This window comes from Coturnix japonica, chromosome 22 (assembly GCF_054131305.1).
Source record: "Coturnix japonica strain WE chromosome 22, WE-NBRP24, whole genome shotgun sequence".
Lineage (NCBI taxonomy): Eukaryota > Metazoa > Chordata > Aves > Galliformes > Phasianidae > Coturnix > Coturnix japonica.
This window is the reverse complement of record NC_140684.1, coordinates 5,803,910-5,820,997: the sequence shown is the minus strand read 5'-3', so window position 1 is coordinate 5,820,997 and position 17,088 is coordinate 5,803,910. Positions and strand designations below refer to the sequence as shown.

Genomic DNA, 17,088 nt, shown 5'->3' with positions numbered 1-17,088 from the left:
AGCTGGGGACTGAAAGGAGCTGAACCCTGCTCCCTTTGGGCTTCATGTGAGCATCCCCAAACTGCAGCACGAGCACCCAGCACCCAGAGCAGGGACTCTAACAAAGCATCCCCATCCCTGCTGCTCACTCAGCTGTGCTTCACACCCGTGCATTGCCAAGTCTGTGACCCCAGGACAGCGCTGCAGAACTGGGGGGGCTTCAGTACTGCAGCCCCCCTCCACCAAAGCTGCAGGGCTGTGTCTGGCTGTAGATAAGGAGCCACCAACCCATCCCCACCCACCTATCTGCAGAGACACCCTGCGTGGGGCGTGCAGGACGGGGGGCCCTTCTGTCCTGACCAGCCCTTGGGGGGACACAGAGGGGCTCAGGGGCACAAGGGGACTGTGCCTGCAGAGCCCCCTGGTTGCTGGATATCCTCACTCACATGGAGAGGGCAGGAGCCAGCACAGCCACCAGCACAGGGCTGGGGATAGAGGTGTCCCAGGACATGGAGTCACAGCATCACTTGTGCTGGAAGGGACTTTGGGCTGCCCTGACTGACCCCTTCCATGGGCACCACCAGGTCTTGTGCACCTCCAGGGATGGAGCATCAGCATCTCTGGGTGCTCTGCACCAGAGCCTCAGCCCTCCCATTGGGAAGCGCCATCCTTACAGCCCACCATCCCTCCTCCTGCTGCTGCAGACCCCAGTGAAAGCCCTTCTCCATCTCTCACACCCACGGGTGTTGCCAAGAGACGGTGGGGACAGCACAGTGCCACCAACCTGGGCTCAGATGGAGCCAGCATCAGGTGTGGGGTCCCTGGGTGACATGGGGAGCTGCTGTCACCCAGCAGAGTGGAACAGGATGGGGCACAAACCCCACATAGTGCAGACAGGGAGCAGTCCTGGGGACAAGGCAAATGGAGCAAGGGGACATGGTGATGGGGGGACAACCTGAGTGCAGCCAAGGTGGGCTGCCAGGAGGACAAACACTCTGGGGGTGCAGAGTGGGGACAGAAGGCACAAGATCAGAGCCAGGGCACGAGGTGACAGGCTTTATTATCACACAGCAGTGACACGGCGCAGGCATGCACACACACACAGATAGGGTGACTTGCCCGGCACACCCATCAGCAAGAGCCAGATCAGGGCTGGTGGCCACAAGTTGGGGGCTGATAAGGCCTGACCCCCCCATACAGCAACAGGGAGGGGACAGTGCGGCACCAGTGGCACTGCCAGGGCAAAGTGGGCCTGGGTCTGTGCACACAGCAGCCACCCCTCTGTGCAAAGGGGGTGATGCTGAGCTGTGGCACAGGATGCACAAGGTTGGGACCCCCCCACCCCCAACAGCTGGGACTCAATGCAGACATTTTTAGGCACAGCCGCACCAAAGACAGGCAGGACAGACACAGCAGGACAGACACAGCAGGACAGACACAGCAGGACAGACACAGAGCGGGTGAAGCTCAGTGCCCGCTCCTGGTGGCACTGCAGGCGGCACAGAAGGGACAACCTTCTCACAGCACCTCTGGGCACAGCAAAGCCATGGGCTGTCGGGTGGGTGGGGGGTTTGCAGGGGAGCTGCAGGTCAAGCTGCAGGAGGAACACGTCCCCATCACAGTGCCTGGTGCCATCCCATGCTACCAGGACCCTCGCTCTGCTGGCAGAGGTGGGAGGCATGGTGGCACTTGGGGTGGTTGGCCTCCCTCTGGTCTGACGGAGCAGCTTTGGCACCATGCTATTCATTGGCATTATGGCCACCCTGCAGCGCTCCATGAGGTCAGGGAGCCAGGAGGCCAGCAGGAAATTCCCTGAGGGAAGGCAGGATGGGAGCGGGCACCGAGATCCAGCATCACCCCAGCAGGGTGGGACGGGCACCTCCGGGACGCCGTGCCCACGATGCAGGAGAGACAAACAGACATGGAAAGCCAACCACAAACCCAGCTTGTGGGCAGCAGTGGGGGTCTGGGCAGCACCCCATAGGGTCACAGTGGGAGGGCAGAGAGCACAGGGCAGGTCCTGGTGCCCCTGCTGAGAGCTCTGAGGACACAGAACTGCAACACCAGACAAGCTGCCAGTCCTAACCAAGGATCAGAGCCAAACAGCGGCTGGATACAACATACAGTTAGTTAGAAAATAAATCTCCTCCCACCCTTTGTAACAAAAAGAGCGGCTGATTGAACATGCATCTTCCTGGCCCTACAAAATAAGGCACCAAGAGCTTAAAAATGAAACTCCAATCGTCTCTGATATAAAAGGAATTCCCGAGTGTTGAAGGCAGTTGATGTCGGAGTGCATAACAGGGAGTGATCTTCACGCTTTGGGTCTCATGCCTGGGCTCCAGTGGCTTTTTGGATCAGGGGAATCTGTAGGAAGGAAAGAGGGAACTGTTAGGGAGGGAAGAGGCCGCCTCAAATCCAAACAGTTCAGGGCCCCAAGGGGCATTGGCTGCTGCTGGTGCCCAGCTCACCTTGGTGAGGTCCACCCCAGTGATGGCACGCACGGAGGCGGGGATCTCGGCCAGCAGGCGGTTCACCTCGGACGTCACATTGCTGCTCTCCCCGCTGAGAACAACGATCTCATCCACTTTGGAGAGCGGAGCAGCCACTTTGGCAGCGATCTAAGGAGGCAGGGAAGGAGAGTGGGGTGAGCACACAGACATGGAGCTGCTGGTCAGACATTAGGCTGGGTTGGAGACGTGGCCGAGCCTGGGAACTCCCCACCTCCATCCCAGAGCAGGGTCAAGCTGCTCCCTCACCTCGGGCAATGCATCCAGCACCAGGGCCAGCTTGGCGGCTTCCCCGTAGTTCTGCAGTGCTTTGGCCTTCAGCTTCAACCCCTCAGCCTCTGCCATCCCGATGGCCTCAATCACAAAAGCTTCCGCTTCTCCGATCTTGCGGATCTTCTCTGCCTCCGCCTGAGCCAGGAGGACTTGCCTTACCCTGGAAAGGCAAAGCCAGCCCTAGAGCAGCCATCACCTCCACCATCAGCCTGCAAGCTCCCAGCCCAGCACAGGTCCCTGTGCCCCCCGACCAGCTCCGGGCTCACTCACTTCTCCCCCTCAGCTATCTGCTGGATGCGATAAGCTTCAGCCTCAGCCGGCCGCTTCACAGTGGCTATCAGCTCCTTCTCCTTGCGGATGATCTCCTTCTCTTCTACATCGATCTGCTTCTTGCGTTGCACCACCTCAATTTCTATCTCCTCCTGGCGGATCTTCTGCTGCTCCCGGGCGCTCTGGAGCTCGTAGGCCAGCTGGGCTTCAGCTGTCTGCATGTAAGAGAGAGGAGAACAGGAGGCTTGGCCACCATCTCCTGAGTGCACACATGAGGCAGGATCTGAAACCAGACGTGGGTCAAATCTCCACCCAGGGGTGACATCCCACTCCTCAGTGCTGCACTTGCAGCCCTTTTCTTCATGCTCTTCTCACAGTATTTGAGCAAAACCAGCTCTGGGTTCAACTCCCCCCATCCTTCCATTTCATCCTAGTCTCACATAAGTGATGGCAGCTGGGTAGCAGAGGAATCTGCTGCAAGGAGCATGCTCTGTGACCACACAAACCTGGGTTCTCCAGTCCCAGCTCTCTAAACGTACAAAGGGAGGAAGCTGGAAAGCTTCAGAGCAGCCAATACTGCTGCAAGCCTGAGAACAGGCTGCCAGGTATCCCTCACCTTAATGTTGACCTCCTCAGTGAAGGCAGCTTTCTGCAGTTCAAAAGCACGTTTGGAATCTGCTATTTTAGTATCTGCCATGAACTTGACGTCCAACATTTCCTTCTTGCACTCTGCCTCCTGCAGAGAGAAAAACAGAGAGCAGAGCTCAAGGGTGTGCAGCAAAACGCTGCTCTGGGAAGCTCAGCACAGCCCTGCACTCACCCGAATGCCAGCATCTCGCTCGGCTTCTGCCACACCAATGTCTGCATCCCTTCGGACAGCCGCAGTCTGAGTCTTTCCCAGGGAGCTCAGGTAATCCACTTTATCGTAGACATCCTGGAAAGGGGAAGATAAGTTACAGCTGCTTCTAATGAGAGACTCCATCTTGCCGCCTTCCCACTGGAGCTCAGAGCAATCATTTGTTAGGCCAGGGTCAGGAAGAGCCACGTCAGCCTGCTGCCAAGCAGAACCAGGCACAGCAGGGAGAGGGGGGCTCTCCCAGCATCCTCCCTCCAGCCCTGGGGGCTCAGCCAGCAGCACAGGAGCCTGGATGCAGGGCACGTTGCAGCGGCTGTCATGGAAACCCCTGGAGGGCTGGGGCAGGCTGTCAGCCATTGCTTTTCCATCAGCCTCAGCAGGAGAGGCCAAGCTCTGTCACTGCTCCTCAGCATGGCTGGCTGCCCCATAGTGTCATGCACCACGGCTGGGAGTACCTTGATGGTAAAGCTCAGGATCTCGATACCCATGCGACCCACGTCTGGAGCTGCCACCTCTCGCACCAGCTTAGCAAACTGGTCCCTGTCCTGGTAGATCTGCTCCACTGTCAAGGTTCCTGCAGAGGGAAGGCAGCCAAAGCACTTTATTTGGAACAGGGGGCATATAACAGCATGGGCCAAAGCTCAGCAACATCCTAATTGTCCCATATCATACAAACAGCGAGGTCAGCTCTGGGCATAAGGGTACAGCTCAGTGCCCAGCCCTTGTTCTGCACATCAGCATCTCAGAAGCGCAGCCACACACGGGGATACCTGCAACCCGTGGGGACTCAGACATCTCTTACTGCAGGCACCGAAAACTCATTTATCACAAGACCCAGCAGCACAGCACGAGCTGCTGGAGGGGAGGAGCAATCTAAGCTGCCACATCTGCAGTCAGCAGAGGAAGCACCCCATTGTGGCCTGCCATGGTGAGATCAGCCAGCAAAGGGGGGAAAAGCTGCTCGAGATGCCTGCAAGACTGTGAGCCCCATCCGCACCTAGGATGGAGCGCAGATGCCCCTCCAGTGTTTGAAGGACCACGTTCTTCACATCCTGCACGTTCTTCCCCAAGAACTGCTCACAGGCCACAGCCAGGAGCTCCTTCTCGGTCATTATCTTCACCTGGAGACAGGAGACAAAACCAAAGGGGCTGAATGTGCCTGTCTAAGGTGGGACAGACACCCAAGAGCAGCAGCAGCAGCAGCAGCATCACCACCGGGCTGCCAGATCCCCGTGCTACCAATGGGAACACGCTGTGTTTGGCCTGCACATGCCGGGGGCTGTGTGTGCCCCATGTGCCAGCACCTGGGCATTCTGCTCCTCACCATCTGCTGCCAATTGCCAGGGCTGGTCCTGCTGGGTTAAAACTGGGTATGTCAGGCAGTGGAGATGCAGCACACAGCCCCAGTCCATGAGCACAGCCCCAAAGTGGCAGCTCAGTTGGCACAGGACATAAGGACGTCCATGTGTCTGGCAGCAGGACCAATAGCAGCACACAGTCAGCACGGCTGGGTGCTGAGAGACCCACAGCACCCTCTGATGGAGACAGTGGGGCTGGCCAGTGCCAGTGGTGGGGGCAGCCCTCTGTCCCCACAGATCTGGTAGCACGCTGTGTCCCATCTGTCCCATCTGTGTCCCTTCTCTGCCTGAGAACCCAGCATCATCCTGGCTCAAAGACCTCCAAATAAGACCCTCTGGAGCCCCCACTGTGTGCTCTCGGTAGGTTCACAACCTGCAGACCTCAACCTGCCACCCACCAGACCCATATTCAGGGTTTAAGTGCCAGGAAAAGCAACACAACTATTTCTAGATCTGTGAGGTGCCAAGTTCAACACCACATCGCTACCCCCGACCACAGGAAGAAATGCCAATAGCTCAGATGAGTGTGACAGATCCCTGCAAGACCTCCATGCTCCTCCCAGGGCTGCATCCCTCCTCCAGTCTGCACTCCCCAAGCAAGCAGGGGCTCAGAGAGCTGCTCCAGCCACACACAAGGCTCACCTCTAAGCAAACGTGGGCTGCTGCTCAGACAGGAGGGCCCTGCAGGACAACAGGAGCAAGGCACAGCTCTGCAAACAAACCCAGAGCTCCATCAGCCCAACCAAGGGAGCTCACAGCTCGACGCCAAGCAAAGGCTGTGCAAAGCAAAACAGGGCTGAGCAATTTGTGTCCAGCTTCTTTCCAGTCCTTCAGACAGGGCACTACAACAGCTGGAGCACCTTCAAACACTGCTCAAACCAGAGAGCCTACATAAAACAGGGTGGACACCACACACCCTCTGCAAGGGCTGGGCAGAGAGAACACATCAAACTCGAGGCTCAGAGCACTGACACAGCACTGGCTCTGCATTCCCCACATCTCCCCAACCAAAACCTTATGGGGTCTTTAGAATGAATGAACTGGCAGCAGGGAAAAGAAAGAAAACACAATGAACTAACAAAAAAAAGCCAACAGTGGGGATAGAAAATAACCTGAACGAGGTGGATTTGGAGCTGCAGTTCTAAAGCAAGGCACCTGGTGGTGCAGCTTTCTGCCTGCACGCACAGTCCTGCTGTGGGCAGTGGGAGGATGCCCCAAAATGAAGCTAAAAAGGGCTTCACAGGAGTGTTGCCAAACAGAAGATGGAACAGCTGAGAGCTTTATGGAGGTGTATGAGGGAGGCAGGGGTGCATGCATGTCTCCAACCATGCAAAGACAGAGCTGAAGCCACAGGTTTGCTCAGCCCTTCTGCTGTGTGCAGTGATGCAGGCACTGCTCCTGGCTGAGCACACCCTCAGTTACACCACCGTGTCCATCCAGGGCCAAGCAAACAGCACTGGGTGGAATCTCTCCAATGCACAGCTGTTCAGGGGCTGCAGTGCTCCCCCTGGTGCACGAGAGATTTTGGCTGTGTCTGAAAAAGGCTTGAGAAAACCAAAACTCAATTGGAGCCAGGAATTTCATACAGATTTTATTGCCCTGAGAGATCCGAGTTCTTCCTTTAAGCTTTAACTCACCGTGAAGAACAAGACCCACACACTACCGCTACTAAATCCAAAGCAACCCAACGCTCGGCACCATCTCAGCATTGAATGGCTCAGCCCTGCAGTGTCACACAGCTCCAAGGGCACCACGGTACATCACAGACAGATGAAGTCACCCATCACACCTCATCAATAACGAGATGCTGGAAGAGGAGGAATGATTGAAGGGAGAGGTCGCAACCCCTGTTATAACATGGACATGCTGTACCGTGCTCAAACCAAAGAGGACAGTGTGGTTTTGCAGCAGGATTTGTCTCAGAGCAGTTGGCTCCTGTTCCAGGCCAACAGCAACCTTGTAAAGGGGGAAAGCCAGTTAGAGACATGCATTCCTCAAATGATGGTTTGGAGTTACTGTACCTGTGCCACACCTGTGACAGTTAAAGCTACCCCCTCCGCCGTCTCTACGTCCTCACACCTGGGCTGTAACGTCATTATCTCTAGGGAAATCCTGCCAAAAAACGTAAAATATTTGCACGTTTCCACGTAACACAAACTCTGCCTTCCCTGCACCTCCTGCCCCAGCTACCGGCCACGCTCCTATGGGTAATGCAGGACAGGCACAGAGCTGTACGTGACTGGAGACAGACAAGACACCTTGGACAGAAAGAAAGAGGTTTCCAAACACATGTATCCCCAGCAGGGCTGGGGAGGCAGCCAGGAGCTTTGGGTCCCCAGCTCTGGCTGCTGTCAGTGGTTTAAAAGCACAGCACGGAGCCCAAATGCACCCACCCCATGTCACCCCCGTGATGCTGGTGCTGCAAGAAGCAGCCATGCCTTCTCCCTTGCTAGGTTAATGCAGCCCTACTCCCTCATTTCCCTCACTCTCCCTACTTTCCTTATTTCCTTTGGGTCGTGTGTCTGCAGCTCCTTTGGGGTCAGATGGCCAAAAGCATTACCTTGTATTTGGCAAGGGCTGAAGGTGCTGTGGACAGATCTGCAGGTCACAAGATGGTGACACACAAGCTGTGCCTCCAGGCAGCACAGCCCATAGATAGGAGCATCTGCACCCAGCTGGGAACGTGCTGGGACACAGAGCAACAGGGCAGCGTGCTCACGTTGGTCAGCATTAGCACAAGCATTCAAAGCATGAGTGGGTGGCACAGGGCTGCAATGTGCACGCTATGAGCATGTATGGGGTTGGTGGGCTGCTCAAATAAATCCCTGCAAGCTCGAGCCTGCCCTGGCTGCTGTCCTAATTGAACTGGCATGCAGGCTGGGAGCTGATAACTCCAGGTCCAGGATGCACACAGGCATTTTGTGCCGGATGCAGCTTGAATCAGCTGCTGTAGGACTTCTGAAGGCCTAATGCATACCTTTAATTTAACTGAAATGTGGTGCTGCTTCCCAGCTGGTGAGTCCCAAGGAAGTGAACTGCTCTGACGGTGGTCTGTAAGTGCTCACAGCACAGAGCAAACACTCCTCAGTGCTGCAACTCACCCAAGGTCTCCGTGCTGTGCTTTTAAATGAGACAGCATCCAAAACGGGCACTGCCTGTGTGTGGAGGAGGAAGGGCTTAGTGGAAATTGGTATTCAAAACCAGAGAGCTGCCATTTCCCCACGTGGGTGCAGGCTTCCTTTTGAAACAACCCAAAGCTCAGCTCCACGCCTTCCCCAAAGGCTGTGCAAAACCCAGCCTTGCCTGTCTGCGGCCAGATGCACTTCTGCACTCAATGCAAACGGTGCTACCAAGGGAAGGGTTATAGCTGCAGCAAATGACTGCAGCGTTACCAGGAGCCAGCACAGCAATGCTGAATTTGGAATGTGCCAAGTATGCATCTGTCTGCATTACCTACACACTGCAGAGTGCAGCCCAGAGCAAACGCCAGAGGAGGGGTAGGAGAGGAAGGTACTGAGGTGTTCACTATCCCATTAGAGAAACGTTAGTTTCTATGTCGTCCTGCTGCTGCTGCTGCTGCTGCTGCTCAAAACAGAGGCAGAAATAGTTAGACATGACGTTAGGAAGCTGGTGGATTATTACCTGTGCAACCCCAGTTACGTACAGTGGGACCCCCTCCGACGTCTCAATATTCTCACAGCGACAGAGGATGGTCATAACCTCCAAAGACAGTCTGAGCAGCAGGAATAAGGGTAGGACAGCAAATACACAGAGCAGTTACCAGAGAGTAAGTTACTTGTTACAAAGGACAGACGGGGCTTTCAGGTTTCAGTTTTTCCCTTCTCAGTCTGCATTTCTCCCACTGCTGCTCCCTGGACTCTGTAATGCTGGGCATGGCTTCCCCCACACTGCATGGAGCTCTCAGCATCTGGCTCTGCTTTTTAGTGAGGTTAAAGAGGACGGGGTCTCACCCTGACCCCCATCAGGTGCTGCCACCTGTGACCCACCTGCACTGATGTCCTGAAGTCAACTGGAATTTGCTGCTGCAGCACTTTTAACACAGAAAGTTATTTGTTGTAATAGCTCAGCTGCATCTAAGCCAACATTAAAGATGGGCCAGCAAAATAAAAGCATCAGGGATTTGGCTACACGCCCCTGCTAAAGCACTGAGGAGAGAAGGTGCTTCCAAGCGCTGTCCTGAGAGGCTGAATAACACCATTTGGTTCCCTGGGAGGCACTGCCCCTCTGGCTGCTTTGATTCCTGACCTCAACACAGAGATAAGATTTTTCATGTTGTTTTTTTTCCCTCTCCTCAGCCCTCAAGGTTGCAGCAGCAGAAGATCCCATTGCCCTGCCAGCTCCAAGCATTCCTTCTGTCCCCAGGTTGGTGCTACCTGGTGAGGTGCAGCTGACAGCAACACAATTGCTGCTGTCTCATCCATAGCTCCAGAAAAGATGTCCTAATTTCAAAGGAAGAAATCTGCCCTGCTCGTGTGCATGCAGCAGGTTCCAATTGTGGCCCAGCTTATGGTATCTGGGAAAGACTCCAGTCACAAAAGGGGAATTTAGCCCCACGGCGTGACCTGAGGGTATAGATTTTAAAGTACAATATTTGCTTTGGTGCTGGCAATCCCATCCAAGCCCCATTTGCTGGGCAGCGTGCAGACCTCCAGCACATGACAGCTCGTTCCCTGCAAGCTGTTCTCTAACATGGACTCACCCTTTGCTCAACTTCACAAGTTAATAGCAGCACTGCCAGAGAGCCTGGGCCAAAGCAGAGGTGTCAGCTGAGACTCTTCTTGCAGTGCTGTTGTCAGCCCCTGCAGCCATGCCACGTCCCAGGAAAGGAGATGAGAGCTGTGAGCCCATTGCCAGCAGTGAGCTGAGCCAGGTGAGCAGCACTGACAGCCGTGCAGCATCTGCAGGGTGCATCTGCTGGTGGCAACACATGGACATGGAGGAGGGAAGGTTAGCTGCGAACTCTGGCCTTTATGTAGTACAAAGAAGACCCAAAAGTCACGTCTTTATCCTTTTCTTGTTATTTTTTACATAGGCAGAAACCTGTGTCTGAGCGTGAGGGAGGTGTTAGGACAGAGCACAATTAGCAACCTAAAGAAGAGCCACAGCAGCAGTACCACAGCATGTTAGTTCAGAAACCAGCAAAGTCCGTGACCGAGGAAAGGGAAAGAAAGGAAATCCTGTGCTTTCAAACAGGAACACAGTCTGCTCTGATGGTGACAGCAGTGAGCACGTCTTTAGAAAGACAGAGCTGGGCAGCAGGCAGGGGCTGCAGCCAAAGGCAGAGTGCAGGGCTGATGGTGCCGGCCAGCCCTGTGTTCCTACAAACACTGACAGCCCTGCAGGGAAGGCTCTGCCTGGCACATCCACCAGACCCACAAGCAATGTGGGGGTTGCCTCTGGATCTCCTTACCTTTGGGTGTCTGTGATGCACCACCAGGCCCAGGCCCAGCCACCGTACACATACTGCTTCACGTCGGAGCCACAGCAGCCACCTGCAGCACAGAGGGAAGAACACAGATGGAGGAGAACGTTACACCCACGTGTCAGATAAACCCTGCACCCAAACAGAGCGAGCTGCAAGCAGAGCAATGTCACAGCACTGCAATGTTTGTTGGAGAACCCCATTCCCCAAGGACGGGAAGGGAGCTGCTCCTGGCAGCGTGGAATGATGCTCATTTCACAGCATCCATGTGGTTGTAACATCCCCATTGAACCTCTGGGAATTGCTTCAGAATCGTGTCCTGAGAACACTGTGCCCTATTAGCACTGTTGTCACAGTTTGGGAAGGTGCTTCTGCTCTCAGATTCCTATTCTCCTCTGCAGGCAATGCCTCACTCAGCATCACACCCAGAGCCACCTAACACTGCCATGCAGCTCTGTTTGCTAAGCTATGTTGTACATCCAGAAGTGTTCAAAGCATAAGAAAAACAAGGAAGCCGAAGCCATTAAACAGGGGTGGGATGGCAGCTGGTTGCTTTCCTGCAGGCTGGACGTCGGAGTGCAGCAGAGCTCTGTCCCAGTAATGCACGATGGCTAATTTTCCATTGCACTCCTTGCAGCCTCTGTGCCAAATCTCAGAGATCAAGCTGAAAAAAGGAACTCACAAAGTGAAATCCTTGCAGGGCTGAAGAATAACCCCTTCTTGCACAATGGGACTTGGCAGAGGAGGTGCATTTTTCTGCTATAATACACCCGCTGTTCCCCAGGGTTGGGTCTCACAGTTATTTGGCCGTCCCTTCCACAAACACCCCCACGCTTTCCGGGTGCAGCAAAGCACAGCCAGGCCTGCTACAAATGGGGGATTCACGGCCAGGCAGCTGCCAGCCACTTTGGCCTCTTCCCAGCTGATGGGGTCCCGTGTTCAAGCACGGCTTCCCAGAGCCAAGAGAAAGCACCACGTCTGGTTGGGATGACATGAGATGAAGCGTTTGAGGGTCTGCAGATAAACGGAGATCTTCGGTAGGTGCGGGGAACTGTTGCTGGGAAACAGGCAGGGTGATTGCTGGGAACACTGCTGAACACAGGGAGGAAAAGGCAGAGGTATATGCTAAGAAACTCACGTAATAAAGCAGGGTCTAGACTAACATCAGCGTCTGGTCCTTAGGTGTCACTGTGAATATCAATCAGGCTCCGTCCTCGTGCATCGTACAAGGTTAATGAAATGAACTGATCAGATGCAGGATGCTGAGATGGGTCCGTGTAATCCTCTGATGGGCACAGCAACAGGTTGTGCTGGTGAGCTCCTTCTGGAGGCCATCCAAATCAGAGCCAACCATTGCAAACCCTGAGTATCACCATTGCAGTTTACAAACCGCACCTTTCCTGTATGAGATGGCCTGGGCCTCCTCCTGCTCCATTCTCATGCAGTTGGTTCCTCTCCCCTGAACTGCATCGTGCTTCTTTCAGGCCATTTGGCTGAGCTGTCAGTTCCCTTTGATCCTAATCCTGCCCTCAAAGCTCTCAAATCCATTCCCAGCTCAGTGTCGTCTGCAAATTCAATAAGCACGTTCTGGATTCTACCTCTCAAGCCAAAACAAGGCACTTACTTGATAAATCCCTTCAGCTGAACAGTGAACCACTGTCAAGTTCCTTGGCACTGGTTTACTGGTTTTCCAGCCTGCATCATATCAACTGTACAGTATCTGAGGACTGCAGGGCTCTTGCAGAGCCCCCAGGAGACTCTTTCTGGCTTTCAAAACAGGTGACTGTTCTGTTTTATGGTACGGACAGTTCCTCTTGCAGGAATGAGAGGGATGCAGCAAGAGGATATGAGAGCTCAGACCAGGTTGGTTAGGGTTAACCATCCCAAACTGCTGGGGCCCGACAGGAAATGTTGACACCAAACTTGAATCAGCTGCCAGCTCTTCTCTTATTCTGAAAGAGATCAAAGAGGGGCTGCAATGGGGAGCTGAGCTGGGCCCTATTGCTTCTGCTTTCACCCTGACCTCCAGCTGCAGCAGCACCCAGCTGCCCCACCAGCACCGTGCTCTGGTCCCAGCTGCCAGCCAGCCCTGTTGGCTCACAGGAGCTGTAAGATGAACTCAGCCATTAAACAGCACATCATCTCCTTAAGGATGAGGCTCTGCACAAATATTAGTGTCAGATTTCAGTATTAACAGGTTGATCCCGAGCCACAAACGGCTGCGTCCGGCCAGGCTGCAAACTGAAATCCATTACGCACTTGGAGAGGATCCTGTGGGAAGTCAGGGTGAGCAGGTATTGCTTCTCTGAAGGCAGAGCCGTGCCCTGGAGCAGCCTGCGAGGAGCCAAAGCCTCCCCAGGGCCTGCAATGAGCCCCAGCGGGAAGCTCGCAGCTCCTGCAATATTACACTGCAATTGCAGAGCCCATCATCACCTTGCACAGCTCCCCGGGGCATTGCTCTGCATGCACTGCCTGACACAGGGCAGTTTCTTAGAAGGAAACGAGTGGTTGCTCAATAGGGAAGGACGCAGCACAGCGCCCTGGAGGCCACTTCCCAAATAAGGCCGTGGATCTCTGCATGCACACACGTACCCTGGGAAATACAGCATAAAGAAAGAGCTCAGGAAACACGACAGCTGGATGACAGCAAGCCAAGAGGAGGCTGCTGCCACGACCTGCAGATCGCTCCTCCCTTTCCCAGATCTGACCTAACATCACTCCATTAAGCACTGGATGCTGTCAGCTCTGTTCTGCACATAGACAGACTCAGTTCCCGGAATGCAGGGCTGCACCCCTGTGTGATGCTCATAGGGGACAGCAGCAGGACAGCAGTGCATCACCAGAGCCACACCAGTACCACACCAATACCGCACCAGTACCACACCAGTACCGCACCAATACCGCACCAGTACCACACCAATACCACACCAATGCCACACCAGTGCCACACCAGTACCACACCAGTACCACACCAGTACCACACCAATGCCACACCAGTACCCCCCCCCATCACCACAAGCCCCCATTAACGCCATGATCCCCCTCAACCCCCCTACCCAGGCCTGGCGCATCCCCACCCCATAGCACAGGGATCCCCCCTGGGTCCCCTTCCAGCCGCAGCCCCCCATTGCTGTGCCTGTACCTGACACCACCAGCGCCTCGTTGAGCCCCACCGTGTGGCAGTTGCCCATGCTGCCCTCGGAACGTTCCCTCCACCGCCTCCCGCTCGCACCCGGCCCGCCCCTAACGGCCCCGCCTCTGGGACGGCCGCCATCTTGGGGAGGTGGGCAGAGAGTGAGGGAGGAGTTCCGGCCGGCCGCCATCTTGGGAGGTCAGCCGCCATCTTGGGAGGGTAGCCGCCATCTTGGGAAGGCGGGGTCAGGGGCGGCCGCCATCTTGGGGCGCTGCGCGTGCGCAGTGTGCGGGTCGGCGGGGCGTGCAACGCAACGCAATGCAACGCAATGCAACGCAATGCAATGCAATGCAATGCAATGCAACGCAATGCAACGCAATGCAACGCAATGCAATGCTAGACGAGGGTATGCAGTGCATGGGATGTCCACTGCACAGCAGCTTGTGTGCGTTATGTGCAAAGCATATACTGTGTGTGTGTGTAAGGCTGTGTGTGCATGCACAAGGCAGGACACGTGCAATGCAGCGTGTGCTGTGTTGCTTGCACATGCATGTGCAAGGTAGGGCATGTGCAGTGCAACGTGTGCGTGTGTTCCAGTGTGTGCAGTATGGCGTGCTTTGTTGCATGCAGTGTGTGCATGGTGCAGTGTGCATGCTATGATAGTTGTTGCACTGTGCAAAGCTGAGTGCATTCACACTGCAGCTTCTGTGTGCCTGTGCAGGGCTGTATGTATGTGCATGCACTGACACAGCATGGTGCATGCATGCAGCATGTGCATGTGTGTGCTGCAGCAGGATGTCTGTGCAAGGCAGGGTGTGCTCTTTGCAAAGCTGGACAAGCTGTTCTGCATGTGGAAGTGTGCACGGGACGGTGTGCAGAGGATGCCACGCACTGCATGGGGGCAGCTTGTGGAGCTGCAAAGCACGTTGCAACACAGTCGCAGGACGTATTTATTCCACAGGCGTGCACAAGGAAGGCTGCAGCCCCAGCAGCCTCTCGCTGCGCTCCCACAGCTCTCGTGCTGCAGCATCATCCCTGCCCTGAGCACAGGGCTGCAGCGGGCGGCAGTCAGCAAAGTAGCAGCCACTGAAGGGCTGCAGGCCGTCCTGCGTGGCACAGAACAGCACCGTGCGGGCGCCTTCAGCTGCACTGCGGAAACAGAACCGGGACAGCGGGGTCCATAGAGGCTGCAGCCATAACGGGGTGTGACGGAACAGCCGCGTGTGGACAAAACCTGCAGGGAGAACAGAGGGAGCGTGTGATGCAGCAGGTAACGGATCTGCCAGCAAAGGGACACTGCATGCAAAGCAGCCTGCTGTGCAGAGTGTTGCAGCGTGCAAGCGGATGCACTGTGCAAAGGGACACGGCGTGCAAAGGGATGTGGTGTGCAAAGGGAGGTGTTGCATGAAGGGCTGTGGCATGCAAAAGGATGCAAAAGGTGAACTGTGGGCAGGGTGTGCTGCATGGAGGGGTGCTCCATGCACCGTGCGATGGGATGCATCGTGCAAAAGTTGAACTGTGTAAAAGATGCACAGCACAGAGGGATGCGCCGTGCAAAGGGAACACTGTGCAAAGGGATGCTCTGTGTGAAGGGGTGCTCCATGCAAGCATGCAACAAGCAAACTGCTAAACTGCACATACCTGGATGCACAGCATAGGCGGTGACCCCGGTGCCCTGCAGACGCGCTGCCAGCTGCCGTGCATGCAGCACATTGGCCAACTTGCTGTTACAATAATCCTGGAAGGCAGCAAAGGGGCCGGGGGGTGGTCGGCCGAGCTCGGCCATGCACAGACGTCCAGCTTGGTGTGCAGAGGAGGCGACGATGAGCACACGGCTCGGGGCGCTGCTCTGCAGGCGCTGCAGCAGCAGTTGGGTCAGCAGGAAATGGCCCAGGTGGTTCACCTGGAAGGGGAGGCTGAAACCATCCTCTGTGGTGCCCCCGGCGCTCACTCCTGTGTGTGCAGTGCATGGTGTGGGTGCTGGGTTTGGGGTTTCCCATGCAATGCAGTGCTGTGCTGCTCACCTGCGTTGTTGATGAGGAGGTGCAGGTTGGGCTCCTGCTGCAGGAAGGTGCTGGCGAAGGCGTGCACCGAGCGGAGGCTGCTGAGGTCCAGTGGCATGAAGAGCACCTGGGGGTTCCCTGTGTCCTGCAGTGGGGGTGGAGGGGGCAGGAGCTGCTCTTGAGGCTTTAAGGGGCTGCAGGGAATGGCTATGGGGCGGCCTGAGGGTGGGGTAGGCTGGGGGTGGCTCCATATGGGTGTCCTAGAGATGCACTGGGGGTGTGGGAGGGGGGGTTACAGTGGGATGTCCCATGGGGACGCACCATATATATCAGGGGTGTGCCAAGGGGGGTCCTAGGGGTGCTCAGGGATGTGTCATGGGGTCCTAAGAGTGCACAAGGGGCTGCAGGGGGACGCTGTGGGGAGGGTGTGCACTGGGGAGAACCCATAGAGGTGTCCTAAGGGGTGCACTGAGGTGGGGGTGTACTGGGGATGTTCAGCAGGGTGTCCAGGGATGGGCTATGGGGGTATTTTAGGGATGCACGTGGAGGTATTTGGGGGTGCTTGTGGTGTGGGTACATCAGGGCTGTGCTACGGGGGTGTCCTATGGGAGCATCCCTAAGGCATCCATTCCTTCAGCACCTCCACAGTGCACCCCTGGGGGAGCTGAAGGGGTCATGCCTTAGGGTCCTCCAGGGTGCACTGGGGGTAGACTGGGAACATCCCATGGGGGCATCCCAGTGACCCCCCAGATCCCCTCTTTGTGCCCCTACTGCCTCCCCCCAACCCCCCCCAGCTCTCACCCTACGGATGCGCCATGCAGCCTCCTCTCCGCGCAGTGCATTACGTGTTGCCAGCACCACGCGTGCCCCGCACCGCGCCAGCTCCCGCGCCACGGCCTCCCCGATCCCACTGCTTCCCCCTGCAGAGCAGAGCACAATATGCAGCTGTTATGCGTATGTGCAGCCGTGCAGCAGCACTAAGCACACAGCGCTCACCGGTGACGATGGCGGTGCGGCCGTGCAGAGCAGGGAGGGGGAATGGCGGCACAGGGCTGCGTAGGGTGAAGCGGAGCAGGGCACAGAGCAGCAGGGCACAGAGCAGGGAACAGAGCAGCCACCACCAGCCCGTCATCCTGCAGCTGCAGGAAGGGGAGGGGATAAAGAGGGTTGTGCCGCTCGGAGCAGAGCGTTGCAACAGCTTCGTGCAGGAAATGGGTGGAAAAGCCAATGAAACGGGCAAAGTCCCTGCAGGGACATGGAGTG

At 56.1% G+C, this 17,088-nt stretch overlaps 2 protein-coding genes and 1 long non-coding RNA gene across 19 annotated transcripts; 1 reads left to right on the top strand and 2 right to left on the bottom strand.

The window, feature by feature from the left end:
• Positions 1-1,020: 1,020 nt before the first annotated feature.
• On the bottom strand, positions 1,021-13,928 carry FLOT2 (flotillin 2). 16 transcript variants are annotated; one of them, XM_085522218.1, is made up of 13 exons: positions 13,832-13,928; positions 12,314-12,641; positions 10,678-10,759; positions 8,700-8,828; positions 7,268-7,358; positions 4,886-5,009; positions 4,344-4,462; positions 3,853-3,966; positions 3,649-3,768; positions 3,033-3,247; positions 2,739-2,922; positions 2,451-2,600; positions 1,021-2,346 (listed from the first exon to the last, which is right to left on the bottom strand). In XM_085522218.1, the coding sequence occupies exons 5-13, from the start codon at positions 7,340-7,342 to the stop codon at positions 2,308-2,310; spliced, it is 1,140 nt and encodes a 379-aa protein (XP_085378344.1). In that variant the 5' UTR covers positions 7,343-7,358; positions 8,700-8,828; positions 10,678-10,759; positions 12,314-12,641; positions 13,832-13,928; the 3' UTR covers positions 1,021-2,307. The 16 variants fall into 16 exon arrangements, with proteins under 16 accessions (XP_085378344.1, XP_085378343.1, XP_085378355.1 ...); XM_085522217.1 differs by lacking the exon at positions 8,700-8,828; XM_085522229.1 differs by lacking the exons at positions 8,700-8,828; positions 12,314-12,641 and adding an exon at positions 8,911-8,979.
• A 167-nt stretch (positions 13,929-14,095) lies between these two features.
• On the top strand, positions 14,096-15,059 carry LOC116654239 (uncharacterized). The gene is made up of 2 exons (XR_004309285.2): positions 14,096-14,228; positions 14,784-15,059. It is a non-coding gene; the product is annotated as an uncharacterized LOC116654239 (long non-coding RNA).
• Positions 14,760-16,968, bottom strand: DHRS13 (dehydrogenase/reductase 13). Of its 2 annotated transcripts, none has more exons than XM_085522239.1 (5): positions 16,822-16,968; positions 16,627-16,745; positions 15,847-16,096; positions 15,464-15,775; positions 14,760-15,056 (listed from the first exon to the last, which is right to left on the bottom strand). In XM_085522239.1, the coding sequence occupies exons 1-5, from the start codon at positions 16,955-16,957 to the stop codon at positions 14,773-14,775; spliced, it is 1,101 nt and encodes a 366-aa protein (XP_085378365.1). In that variant the 5' UTR covers positions 16,958-16,968; the 3' UTR covers positions 14,760-14,772. The 2 variants fall into 2 exon arrangements, with proteins under 2 accessions (XP_085378365.1, XP_085378366.1); XM_085522240.1 differs by having other exon boundaries at positions 15,847-15,970.
• Between the last annotated feature and the right edge of the window lie 120 nt (positions 16,969-17,088).

Coding starts and splice junctions, on each gene's coding strand:
- DHRS13 (XM_085522239.1), bottom strand. CDS start 16,957: ATGACGGGCTGGTGGTGGCTGCTCTGTTCCCTGCTCTGTGCCCTGCTG. Junction 16,746..16,821: donor CCGCACCGCCATCGTCACCG/GTGAGCGCTGTG, acceptor TCTGCTCTGCAG/GGGGAAGCAGTGGGATCGGG. Junction 15,776..15,846: donor CCTCCTCATCAACAACGCAG/GTGAGCAGCACA, acceptor CTGCACACACAG/GAGTGAGCGCCGGGGGCACC.
- FLOT2 (XM_085522229.1), bottom strand. CDS start 13,880: ATGGGCAACTGCCACACGGTGGGGCTCAACGAGGCGCTGGTGGTGTCA. Junction 10,760..13,831: donor CGAGGCGCTGGTGGTGTCAG/GTACAGGCACAG, acceptor TCTGTGCTGCAG/GTGGCTGCTGTGGCTCCGAC. Junction 2,601..2,738: donor TGCTGGATGCATTGCCCGAG/GTGAGGGAGCAG, acceptor CTGCCTCCTTAG/ATCGCTGCCAAAGTGGCTGC.